The sequence below is a fragment of the Ceratotherium simum genome, chromosome 3 (genome assembly GCF_057802395.1).
Source record: "Ceratotherium simum simum isolate JZ-2026a chromosome 3, ASM5780239v1, whole genome shotgun sequence".
NCBI lineage: Eukaryota > Metazoa > Chordata > Mammalia > Perissodactyla > Rhinocerotidae > Ceratotherium > Ceratotherium simum.
The window spans coordinates 94130451-94144568 of NC_141902.1; the positions used below are offsets into that span (position 1 = coordinate 94130451).

The 14118-nt window shown below is 39.1% G+C and overlaps 1 protein-coding gene across 1 annotated transcript in view; it reads right to left on the reverse strand.

Moving 5' to 3' along the window:
* The window catches only part of SEC11A (SEC11 homolog A, signal peptidase complex subunit), a 46680-nt gene that overhangs the window by 14802 nt on the left and 17760 nt on the right, over window positions 1-14118 (reverse strand). Inside the window, exon 2 of the mRNA XM_004431978.3 lies at window positions 6324-6433. Within this exon, the coding sequence (XP_004432035.1) occupies window positions 6324-6433 (110 nt within the window). The remainder of the gene's footprint in view (window positions 1-6323; window positions 6434-14118) is intronic.

The following is a 14118-nucleotide window of genomic DNA, read 5'->3' on the forward strand; positions in this document are numbered from 1 at the left end:
AAAGGGCAATGTTATTAATTCCTTAACCTTTTAAAATTTCAAGAGACAAATGGAATACAAAAGAATGAACTTTATAATCACCGCCCTTATTCTCACTTCATCTGAAAACGCTAAACATATTCAAATATTCAAATGAGAACTGGATCATTTTCTTCTGCCATTTATAAAGATACAGACCAAGATGACCTTATGGTTTCAACCCAATAAGAAGGAAAAACAGCTCCTCAAGTCAAAGAACAGTCAGTTACGGAGACAATGCCTGTGCTATCAATTTATTTATTTAACAGGAGAAATAAGAAATAAAACCAAGGACAAGAGCAGAGATTCTTCCTTACGAATTTCAGAAATGAGGAAAGGATTCAATTCCATGATAATTGGTGAGGACAAACTTCTGGAGTGTCTTCTCACCTCTCACCTGTTCTACCTTATATCAAGTACTTCAAAGGTCTAAGATATTTGCACTATTTAATGAACTTTTTCTTTCTACGAAGAAGTAACCCATCAGTATTATTATCAGAAACTCAAGCTCCAGTTTTCAATTACAATAGATTTAGTAAGAAGAAAATGGACAGACAGGGAATAAAATTCAATACAGGAATAACGACAAAGTCTAAAGACTTCTGTTTGAAGACGTTGGTCCCTCTACACAAGGGAATACAGCAGTGGTTCCCAAACTTTGCTGCACATTAGAATGACCTGGGGACCTTTTAAAAAAATTCCAATGCACAGATCATATTAAACCATTTAAATCAGAATGTCTGGGGATGGGAGGCAGGCACTAGTATTTTATAAAGAGCCCAGGTGACTCTAATATATGCAAAATTTGGAAACCACTAGGAATATGGATTTTCAGTACATGTTTATTCTTAAAACTTTTGTTAAAGTTCCTCATGGGGCAATGAGTTCCCTTTTTCAGGTGTTCAGACAGAAGATGGGACATGTTTGGTGAAAATATTATAGAAGGTATTCTAGACATGTAGTTTTCAAGTTTTTACTTTGACTGACTTATTAAAATCAGTAACATCCTTTGTTCAAATAAAACCTTGCTTGAAAATTATATAAATAATACAGATAAAAGCTGAGTTGCTCTGGTTGAATGACTCTTCTTTATTGAGCACTATTGTAAGCGAAGAGCTACTCTAAGTTTTTGGGTTTTTCTTAACCATCTTCAGAACAACTCTATGATGTAGGTACTATTATTATCCCCACTTTATAGATAAGGAAACCGAGGCTTAGAAAGGCCTAAAGTTATAAATCAAAAAAATGATAAAGGTGAGATTTGAACCAAGGGAGTCCAACAGAATCCATTCTCATTGTGCTAAACTGCCTCCAAGCCACTCTAGAACTTTAAGCAGGGAGTATCATAATCATATTTGCATTTAAGAAACATCAGTTCAGGCCGGCCCTGTGGCTTGGTGGTTAAGTGCGCGCGCTGCGATGCTGGTGGCCCGGGTTCGGATCCCGGGTGCGCATCGAGGCACCACTTCTCCGTTCATCCTGAGGCCGAGTCCCACATACAGCAACTAGAAGGATGTGCAGCTACGACATACAACTATCCACTGGGGCTTTGGGGGGAAAAAATAAAATAAATAAAATCTTTAAAAAAAAAAAAAAGAAACATCAGTTCATGGGCCGGCCCGTGGCTTAGCGGTTAAGTGCTCGTGCTCCGCTGCTGGCGGCCCGGGTTCGGATCCTGGGTGTGCACCGACGCACCGCTTCTCCGGCCATGCTGAGGCCGCGTCCCACATACAGCAACTAGAAGGATGTGCAGCTATGACATACAACTATCTACTGGGGCTTTGGGGGAAAGAATAAATAAATAAAATTATAAAAAAGAAACATCACTTCAAAAGTTATAGAGTATACAGAAGACATTCAAATATTTATTGAATTAATAAGTAAACTGGAAAAGATGAAAAGGTAGATTGGGAGACCAGTTGTCCAGGCTATTACTTATAATTGAATACTTGGCCACTATTAAAAGTGTTATTAAAAACATGAATACAGGAGAATGATAAAGGGAAAAAGCAGAGAAAAGGATGCATGTACAGAATTACTTCAATTATGTGAGAAATACTACACACACAAAAGAAGACTAAAATATTAATAGTGATTATATCCCAGAGCTATGGGTAACTTATTTTCATCCAGCTTTTTTGTGTGTTTTCAACATTTCATATAATGAAAATATATTACCTTTTGTCTGATTATAAAAGCATTTATTTAAAGGTCACTACAGGGCCGGCCCCGTGGCTTAGCAGTTAAGTGCGCGTGCTCCGCTGCTGGTGGCCTGGGTTCGGATCCCAGGCACGCACTGACGCACCGCTTCTCCCGCCATGCTGAGGCCGCGTCCCACATACAGCAACTAGAGGGATGTGCAGCTATGACATACAACTATCTACGGGGGCTTTGGGGGAAAAATAAATAATAAATAAAATTATTAAAGGCCACTACAACAGCCCAGGCAGAAAATGATGAGGGCTTGAAATAGAATAGCAGGGAGGACAATTATAAAAGGGTAGACTAGAGAGGGAGAATAAATTTAATGGATACGACAGAAGAGGGGATCAAGAAGGACTCCTAGATTTTTAACACTGGCAACTGAGCAGATGGTAGTGACAGTCACAGAAATAGGAGGAAGAAGAACAGGTCTGTGGGAAAGGGAGATAAATTTCACTTTTATTACATGGAGTTTCAAGTGCCTAATCAACATCCAGATGGAGAGGTCCAGTGTAGGGTGAAAACAAGACTCTAGACTTCAGGGACTAAAGTTAGATGAGAAATAAAAAGATTTAACAATTCAGATATAGATGGCAATTAAAAATAGATCAAAGTGTAGTGGGAGGACCATTAAAGAAATAAACCAGGAGATTTTTTTTTTTGGTGAGGAAGATTGGCCCTGGGCTAACACCTGTTGCCAATCTTCCTCTTTTTGCTGAGGAAGATTGGCTCTGAGCTAACATCTGTGCCCATCTTCCTCCACTTTGTACGTGGGATGCTGCCACAGCATGGCTTGATGAGCAGTGCATCGGTCTGCGCTCGGGATTCGAACCCATGAACCCCAGGCCACCGAAGTGGAGTACCCAACCTTAACCACTAGGCCACCGGGCTGGCCCCCACAAGGAAAAGTTTTTTATTTTTCACTTATTTATTTTTTGTGTGTGTGAGGAAGATCAGCCCTGAGCTAACATCCATGCTAATCCTCCTCTGTTTGCTGAGGAAGACTGGCTCTGAGCTAACATCCATTGCCAATCCTTCTCCTTTTTTTTTTCCCCCCAAAGCCCCCCGGTAGATAGTTGTACCTCATAGCTGCACATCCTTCTAGTTGCTGTATGTGGGACATGGCCTCAGCATGGCCAGAGAAGCTGTGCGTCGGTGCGCGGCCGGGATCCGAACCCGGGCCGCCAGTGGCAAAGTGCGCGCACTTAACTGCTAAGCCACAGGGCCGGCCCCAGAGGAAGCTTTTTAAATGTTAAATAAACTATTAGTAAACTTATTATTATCTGATTAAACTATACTTTTAAATTTACTACATCAATCATGATAAATTTTATAAGAAGTTATATATAAATCATTTAAATATTTTTAAACAGACTTCAGCTCTATAAAGGGGGAAAAAATCAGTTTTGAATGTTCCCTGAAACTTCGGTTAATAAAACAAATAATAAGAAAGCATTTGTCTTTACCCCCAATGGCTTCACAAAAGTCCTAAAAGTGGATTCTCAGTTGGCCTGAGTCCTCTGAGGCATATTTGGTTCCGGGTAAAAATTATATTCCTTGAAGTTACAAGAAACTCTGGCCAGGCAAAACCTACTTGGCCACGCGATCACATAAATTACCTTTCTCTAATGACTGTTCCTTCCAGTCTTGACCAAATTCTCTTCTAATATGACCTGGTCTCTCTTAATTTCTTTTCTTTATTCCACACTGGCAATCAGCAAAGCTTAGTATGTAAATAACCTAGCTACCAAGTAACTTATCCAAACACCACTTGTAAATCCCAACTGATATTACAAATTTTCCAGCTGTAGCAAATTGGACTATTTTCAGGACCACCAATGTGTTGAGTAGGTCCTTAGTCTAATCCTCTATTCACTCCAACATCCCAGTTTAAAGGTCATTAGATTGTCCTTAAACATCTCCACTGAAAGGAACTCAAATCTGAAATAATCCCAGAAGAATCGCCAAAAGAAGCCTCCCTGGGCCCTCACTCTACACCTTTTCCCCATGGTGCCAATTCGTGTGGCTTCTCCTTCTGTTAGTGTTTAAACACTTCACAGATTGAAGCTCTCCACTGACTCAAGACTGTGTAGGAACTTAGGGCCAGATAATTTTAGAACTGGAAAGGTCTTCTGACATTATCTAGGTCTAGCCTTCATTTTACAGATTAGGAAACTACAGTTCAGTGAATACGTGACTTGCTCAAGGCTGTAGTTAGACAATGAAAGAGCTAGAGACCCAAGTCTCTATATCCCCAGTGTAGTACATTTATGTTTTCCCAGCCAATAAAATCCACGCATTTCTTTGGATCTCTAAAATTACAGTTGAATTTGATTATTAATAAAGACAGAACTAAGGTATGAGTAACAGTACAAGTAAGACAATGTAGACCGAGTGCCTCCAACCACTTGTTGTTGCTAGAAGTATATCCTAGTATGACAATGAAGGAGTCAAATTCATCTTGTTAAGAGTAATGTACTATTATCTAGACTGTAGAAAATGTTAATGATATCATTTATTTATTATATCTACATACATTGTAGGTACATATACATCTACAATGTATGTAGATATGATATCTATCTACAATGTATGTAGATAATACACTCTATTATTTCCAGAAAAGACTCGAGATAGCTTACATAATTAAGCCCAAAATAAGACAGAACTATAATGATTCAATTAAATACCCAAGTGGTAATTATCCAAAAATGAGTTACTGAATTAGGTTTTTAAATCACTAAGAGTATGAGTACCAGATTAGGGAAGAAAATACAGTGGAGAAAAAATTCAGCACTCTTTGTCACTTTAAAAGATGGCATTAATATCTTTCAACACTCCTGAAGTCTTTTTTTTTTTTTTTTTTTTTTTGTGAGGGAGATCAGGCCTGAGCTAACATCCATGCTAATTCTCCTCTTTTTGCTGAGGAAGACCGGCTCTGAGCTAACATCTATTGCCATTCCTCCCCCTTTTTCTTCTTCCTCAAAGCCCCAATAGAGAGTTGTATGTTGTAGTTGCACATCCTTCTAGGCGCTATATGTGGGACTCCCCTAAATATCACTTCTAATTAGACCTCAGTGGGCCGGCCCAGTGGCTTAGTGGTTAAGTGCGAGTGCTCCACTACTGGCGGCCCGGGTTCAGACGCTGGGCGCGCGCCGACGCACCGCTTCTCTGGCCATCCTGAGGCCGCGTCCCACATACAGCACCTAGAAGGATGTGCAACTATGACATACAACTATCTACTGGGGCTTTGGGGAAGGAAAAAAAGGGGGAGGATTGGCAATAGATGTTAGCTCAGAGCCGGTCTTCCTCAGCAAAAAGAGGAGGATTAGCACGGATGTTAGCTCAGGGCTGATCTCCCTCACACACACACAAAAAAAGTGATATTTAAAGGTCAGCAGGAAACATGGAAATAATTAGTGATGCTTCTGCACCAACACTGAGAACATGCTGCAGAAAAACTCTGAATTCGTGGAGATGAGACATAATCTAATAAACACAACTAAATATCAGTCCTGATATATCAACGTGAAGAGTGTAGGAAGCCACAAGAATTTCAGGAAAATAAAGTACATTGAGACATTTTCTTTCTTTTTTTTGTGAGGAAGACCAGCCCTGAGCTAACATTCGATGCCAATCCTCCTCTTTTTGCTGAGGAAGATTGGCCCTGGACTAACATCCGTGCCCATCTTCCTCTACTTTATACGGGACGCCACCACAGCATGGCTCAACAAGTGGTGCGTCGGTGTGCACCCAGGATCCAGGCCTGCAAACCCCGGGCCGTCGAAGTGGAGTGCGTGCACTTAACCACTGTGCCACCGGGCTGGCCCCCGAAACACTTTCTTAAGAGATGTGCCAAAAATAAAACTCACATAGTAAACGTTTTATAGAAAAGTCATGAGCCCTTTGGGGTCTGAATGGCAAGTGCCTAACAAGGTTGAGAATTTCTCACAATTGAGAAACAGTAACTAATTTTCTTCCAGGCCTTGTTCTGGGAAAGAGTAGATTCTAAAGGAATGATACAATGGTTATTCAATATCTCAATTTTTCTCCCAAGTAATGCCATGCAATTCCATGCCTTGAAAAGAAAAATTAGTTGTTACCTGAGCACCACTACAATTGGACTTTCACTTCCAGTTATGACCATTAGCCCCTTCCAGATCATTAGTGCTGAGGAGACAATCATTCCAAAATTTAGGACTTGATAATAGAGCTGTAAGAGCAAAAGAGAAGAGATCAGATCCATAACTATCCCCATCCAGGAAAGCAACTGAGAGTAGTATCAATTTAAAAGTTTCAAGTAGTACTTTGAAGTAGAAGCTCTGAGATATTCTCCAAAATATTAATTACACCATCAGTATCCCAGAAGAGCCCTCCTTCTCTCACACAAAGTATCCTGTGCCATTTTGTTTGTTAAAATATGTTACATTTATATAACGACTTATTATTTTCAGAACTTTTCACATGAGTTTATTTGGGCTGTACAACCATTCAGCTTAAATTTAATCACATCCATGATACGTACCAGCCAACAGTAATATACCTCTGCTTCTGAAGTACCTTCCTCAAGTACTTATTTTTCTACAATATTTATTCTTTGACAATCATGGGCTATTCAATGACATTTAACTCCACCCCTCATTTGATAGTTGAGGAAATTTAGTCTGAGAGAGAGGAAATGACTCTGCCAAAGTCATATAGCTTGTCAGTCATAGTCAGGACTTGAAGGCCAGTTTTCTGTCTTAGTAAATTTCCCCTACTTGACAAGCTGTAAAATTCTATGGCATGAATAAGCAGATACAATACCAGAAAGGCGAGGGAAATAATGTGAGCTAATTGTGTTGGACTAAGGGTGGATAACAGGTAAAGGAGAGAGGATGACTGGACACCACGGCAGAAAGTTCAAGGAATGAAAAGATGGTGATGGAGAGTACTGGGAGCAACCTGAAAAAGCATATTAAGCTCAGATTATGGAGAGCCTTGAATGTACGACTGAAAACGTGGAACTGAAAAGACATTCATAAAATACTCTAAAGTGAAAAAGACAAAAGTTTCAAAAATATGTACAAATAAGTTCATTCTTGTTATTTTAAAAAATATATGTGCATGTGGACATTCTACAAGATAACTGTTCTAGTCTTCAAAAATTCAATGTCATGAAAATAAAGGTGGGAGACTGCTCCAGATTAAAAAGGACTAAAGAGATATAACAACCAAATGTAATGCATAAACTATGACTGAATCTTGGTTTAAAAGAACAAAACACATATAAGAATCCCAACTGTAAAAGACATTTTGGGGTCAACTGGGGAAACTCAAATATGACATATATTAATGATGCTAAGAAATTAGTGTTAATTTTCTTAGGTGTGTAATAGTATTGTGGTTATGTAGGACACTGTCTTTATTAATAGGAGATGTGTGCTAGTAGTAGTTAGCCAGTAGTAGTAGGTAGGGGTGTACTGTCATATCTGCTACTCGCTTCAAATGATTCAGAAAAAAATTTACATATATGCAGACGCATAAGTACACATAGAGCAAACATGGCAAAATGTTAAAAATTGTTGAATCTATGTAGTAATTTACAGGTGTTTTTTGTACTACTTTCAATTTTTCTTTTTTTTTCCAGCTTTAGTGAGGTGTAAATGACAAAACTGGAAGATATTTAAAACATACAATGTGATGATTTGATATATGTATACCTTTTGAAAGAATTCCCCCAATGAATTAACACATCCAACACTTCACATGTTTATCTTTTTTGTGTGTGTGAGATCTTTCAATTTTTCTTAAAAATTAAAAAAAGCACAGAAAAACTGGAAGAGAATAAAGTAAATATGTCAGTGGTTACATCTGGGGCTATAACACTAGGCAATTTTGTTTATCCATATTTTCTACGTTTTTCCCTTTTATTTATTTATTTTTTTTGTGAGGAAGATCAGCCCTGAGCTAACATCCATGCCAATCCTCCTCTTTTTACTGAGGAAGACGGGCTCTGAGCTAACATCTATTGCCAATCCTCCTCCTTTTTTCCCCGAAGCCCCAGTAGATAGTTGTATGTCATAGTTGCACATCCTTCTAGTTGCTGTATGTGGGATACGGCCTCAGCATGGCTGGAGAAGCGGTGCGGCGGTACGCGCCCAGGGTTCCGAACCTGGGCCGCCAGTAGCTGAGCACGCGCACTTAACCGCTAAGCCACGGGCCGGCCCACGTTTTTCGCTTTTAAATTAATTTTTATTTCCACTGAAATATTATATACATATAGAGCCAAGAGATACGTAATAAAAAAACAGCAATATCCTGGCCATGGCAGGCCACCTCCAGCAATCATTTTTGTCTCTCTTAGCTATTTCTTCTAGTATTTACTCTCATGCTTTTAAAAACTAATTGTTTCTCTCGTTTTCATAAATTTGGAACATCATCTATTAACTACCTATTATGATGAGGAATTTAGCTCTCTTATACCATTTTCTGTTTTTTTCCCTACAATTACCTGTTTTTCCTGCATACTTTTTAAAAAAGTTTCAAGTTATATATTCTTACATATGCACAGTTAATCTCTGGAAAGATACACAAGAAACTGGGGACAGTGGCTGCCTCTGGGAAGAAGAACTGGAAGCCAAGGTAGAAGGAAAATACTTTCCAATATATATGTTTCCTTTTTCAAAAGTTTTTACTAAGTGCAAGTATCCCCTTTTCAAAAATAAGTTGTTTAGGTTTATTCTCTTAAGGCCATGTTAATGGCCAGTACATTATTTTTCTGGCATTCCAATCAAGTATGATATACTCTATCAATATAATTAATGTCATCCACAAAGGAAGAAAAAAACCATGGATATTTTCTAAACATTTGCTATTCTTTGAGTAATGGAGTAATATGAGCATACAGGTGTAATCTGAAATCTAGCCTGACACTCCCATTTACAGGTGAGAAACTGAGGCAGACAGGCTAGGTGATGCACTCATGGCTGCACAGCTGTTGGCAACGCAGAGTAAGTACTAGAGGTCTCCTAAATTCCACCTCTTCAAGATGGCAGCTTTTTAAAAGACCAAAAAAAAAAAAGATCTTTTTATTCAGAAGATAAAATTAAGGAAATGGAGTGGGAGAGGCTAGAAGTGGGAAAACTAGCTTCTAAGAAGTAATTATGGTCAACCAGTGGATAAGCAGTCAGGAATTCAGCTCCAGGCTCTATTTTCCAAACTTTCCATGCTAAAAAAATCACCTACAGTACTGATTAGGACAATAGATTCTGGGCTCCAATCCAGAATCTTCGAGGGAGGTGTTGTGGGATTCCATAAAAACTACAAAATATCCCTTATTTAAAACCCTTGAAGGGGCTGGCCCGTGGCGTAGTGGTTAAGTGCGAGTGCTCCACTGGGGCGGGCCGGAGTTTGTGGCTTCGGATCCCGGGCGCGCACCGAGGCACCGCTTGTCAAGCCATGCTGTGGCAGCGTCCCAAATAAAGTGGAGGAAGATCAGCATGGATGTTAGCACAGGGCCAGTCTTCCTCAGCAAAAAGAGGAGGATTGGCATGGATGTTAGCTCAGGGCTGATCCTCCTCACAAAAAAAAAAAAAAACAAACCTTGGAGGTCAGATGTTTCATAATTTAGCATTGGCTAATTTTGAAAAAGTAATACCTGCCTGTACCATATATTATATAACACTCCTAGCAGGGTCTATGGCAATATCCCGTAATCAAGCATATTAATATTTCTGCAGCAAAACAAAAAATTCACACTGAAATAAATAAAAACTAAAAATAGCCATATGTCACTCAGTTCAAGTTTGTTTTGTTGAGGAAAATCTTTCCATTTTCAGAAGGTCAAAGATGTAAAGATTGCCAAAACAGGTGGGGCATATCCAATAACTGTTCTTTAAAAGAAAAATGAAAGACTTAAAAATTATGATTTCCTATGTCCCTGCAAGGAGGTCACTATCCTACCCACAATTACCCTTCTCTTTTTCCTCAGACATGTAACACTACCTTTCACTATAGAGTCATTATTGTGAAATTTTTCTAGTCAAGATCATCCTCATAATTCTTATTAGAGCAAGAGGTTAAAAGTCCCTCACCATGTATAACTGGTATGTTCCTTAAAAGGTGCCTATTTGCATACTGCTAAATCAGTCTGTGAGCCAAAACCTAGAAAGAAGCACACTATTGGCTAAAACAAATATTCTATCCGAGCAAAAATTTGAAAAATGTTATATTCTCCTCCCTTTCTTTTTTCTCCTCTTTTTCCTACCAATAACCATTACTCAAAAGACAAACATAGGCCCGGCCCCGTGGCTTAGCGGTTAAGTGCACGCACTCCGCTACTGGCAGCCCAGGTTTGGATCCCAGGCACACACCGACGCACCGCTTCTCCAGCCACGCTGAGGCCGCGTCCCACATACAGCAACTAGAAGGATGTGCAACTATGACATACAACTATCTACTGGGGCTTTGGGGGAAAAACAAAGGAGGAGGATTGGCAATAGATGTTAGCTCAGAGCTGGTCTTCCTCAGCAAAAAAAGAGGAGGATTGGCATGGATGTTAGCTCAGGGCTGATCTTCCTCACAAAAAATAAAAAATAAATAAAAAAAGACAAACATATTGCTTCCCTAGCCCCTGCTTTTTTTACCACTACATCTGAATGCTTATGAATGTACAGTATCAGAGAAAGTACTGTCTCTTTCTGGTATTGGCAGAAATAAGGTGGCAGCTACCAAACCTTCTCATACCATTTGGCCACAGCAAGCTAACTACTACTAAGACATTGTGACGTATGTAGAAAAACAACTGCAGAATTGAATAGCCCTATTATTATTATTTTTTTAAATTTTATTTATTTATTTTTTTCCCCCAAAGCCCCAGTAGATAGTTGTATGTCATAGCTGCACATCCTTCTAGTTGCTGTATGTGGGACGTGGCCTCAGCATGGCTGGAGAAGCGGTGCGTCCGTGCGCACCCGGGATCCGAACCCAGGCCGCCAGCAGCGGAGGGCGCGCACTTAACCGCTAAGCCACGGGGCCGGCCCCCCAAATAGCCCTATTATTTTTTCTAAGAAGCAACTGAAACAATACGCTCCTCAATGCTCAAGGTGAAACTAGAAAAGAACGTTATTAAAACCAATCAAAGCACTACATAATATCTCTTGGTAGGTATGTTATGGGGATTTATGTGTGCTATTTTTCTTTTGCACTTTTAGGAAGTAACGTGTGGAACCCTCCCCCAAAAGTTCTGTGACAATTTAAAATACACTGTAAGCAATATATAACAAAAATTTAAGAAAAACCTAGGACATAAAATTCAGCAAAATAAAAGCTGATATTTCCTATTCTTGTAAGAGATATTTGAAGTTCAACATAAAAGATATTTTCATAGAAGTCAGACTTCCAGCAATCTCAAGCAAAGACAGAAGTGACCATGGAAGCAAAAATGTGTCTTAGAGCTACAAAATAGCAGTTGGCCTAACCCTTAAATTCCACTTATCTTAAGACCCCAAACTAAGAGACTCATTAATCCATAAGCACAATTCCCCTGCTTTCTAACTCACAGAAGAAGAAGCAATTAGAAGCTAGGGTATTAGAGGCAGATACATGGACAGCAGCTAGAAGTAAAACTGATGTCATTGGAAAAACTGAAGCGTGTTCAGAATAGACATTGTTACTATGGCCCAATAAAGTCACTGATAGTCCCAGTGAGAATCTTAAACAATAATAACAAAAAAAATCTTGAATAGTCTAAACAGGCATAATATTAATAACAGTAAGACAAGTTTCATTTTCAAAACTCTGTTAAGTCTTTTTAAAATGTGACAAATGAAAACATATCTACACAACGTATGCATAGCAGCTTCACTCAAAATAGCCTCAAATTGGAAAAAACTCAAATGTCCATCAACAGATGAATAAATAAATCACAATATTACCATATAATGGAATACTACTCAGGAACATAAAAGAATGAACTACTGACACACACAACATAGATGAATCTCAAAAATAAGCTGTTCAGGCCAAGCTGGACTAACAGGGACCAAACTGACCTTCTTGCCTGAAATAACTAAAACACTGGACAAAATATACAAAACAAAGGTTTTCAGACATTGGACATGTGACTGTGTCCAGGTAGCACAGGACTGTGGTTACTCAGAAAGGAAAAACAACCAAGGTGAACCCCAGGATTGCCCCAACATACAGACTGGAGTTTCCAGACCACAGGGCAAAGGGGAAATGCAGACAGAGCCTGGAAGTCTCCTTGACTTGATGATAAAGAACAGGGATTTTGGGGAGGCGAAGGCAGCTAGAGATTGCAAGGAAGTACAGAAATGAGAGGTACACAAAGATCTGCAGAGGGTCTCTCCTCAAGTCTTCAGCTGAGTAACAATCAGTGATGATCAGTGCATGCATGTGAGGGAATTACCAAGAATGGAAAAAGAATCATGTAAAAGTAGATGGAACAATTCTCAAAGCTCATACAGGCCAGGAACAGCTTCCTTCCACCAGCAAGAGTGGAAATTCTCATAACACATGGGCTTTTGATGGAGTATTCAGAAAGGCACTGTTCAGCTGTGGTGCAAAATTAGCCTTGGACTAACGGCTGCTCTGGACCTGCCTAACAAAGCCTTAAAAGAGCCTCAAAAGGATTAAACTGTTTCCAAGTAACTTGACTGTACCCCAAAATAAAGCTCAAGAATACTTATGCAAATACAGAAATATCTAGCACCCAAAAAGGTAAAATTCACCAGGTCTGGAAACCAACAAAAAATTACCAGATATGCAAAGAGACAAGAATCTACGACTCATGAAGAGAAAAATCAGTAAATAGAAACAGACCCAGAAATGACTGAGATGATAGGATTAGTAGACAAAGACATTAAAACAGTATGTTCAAGGGCTGGCCTGGTGGCGTAGTAGTTAAGGGTGCGCGCTCCGCTTCGGCGGCCCGGAGTTCGCAGGTTCGGATCCCAGGCATGCACCAATGCACTGCTTATCAAGCCATGTTGTGGCAGCGTCCCATATAAAATAGAGGAAGATGGGCACGGATGTTAGCCCAGGGCCAATCTTCCTCAGCAAAAAGGGAAAGATTGGCATCAGATGTTAGCTCAGGGCTAATCTTCCTCACACACAAAAAAACAAAACAAACAAACAAAAAAACTATGTTCAAGAAGGTAGAGGAAAGATTGAGCATGTTAAATAGAGACTTAGATGACAGAAAATAAATCCAAGACTAAATCAAACCTCTAGAGATGAAAAATAAAATGGCTGAAATGAAAACTACACAAAATGGAATAACAGCAGATTAGAGAACACAGAAGAAAAGCCTGGTGAACTTGATGTCATAGCAATAAAAACTCTCTCAATGAAAAGCAATTAAAAAAATTGAAAAAGGGAATGAAGCATCAGGGAGCTGAGGAACGACATCAAGTAGTTTATCACACACATAACCGGATTCATCAGGAGGAAGGGGAAGAGAAAAAAACCTGAAGAAATAACAGCCAAAATTTTTCCAAATTTGATTAAAACTGTAAACCCATATATCCAAGAAGCAGAGCAAACCCCAAGCAGAAGAAACTTGAAGAAAACTACAACAAAACACAATATAATCATCAAACTGCTTAAAACCAATGACAAAAATAGAATTGTAAAAGCAGCCAGATAAAAAAGACATTATGTAAAGAGGAACAAAGATGTCAGCAAACTTCTCTTTGAAAACACAAGCCAGAAAACACTAAAGCAACATCTTAAAAGTACTAAAAGAAAAACTATCAACCTAAAATTCTATACCTTGAGAAATTTCTTTCAAAAGTGAAGGCAAAATAAAACCTCTTCAAACACACAAAAATTAAAATAGTTCACCATGAGCAGACCTACACTATAAAAATAGTTCTAAAAAAGTCCTCCATGCAA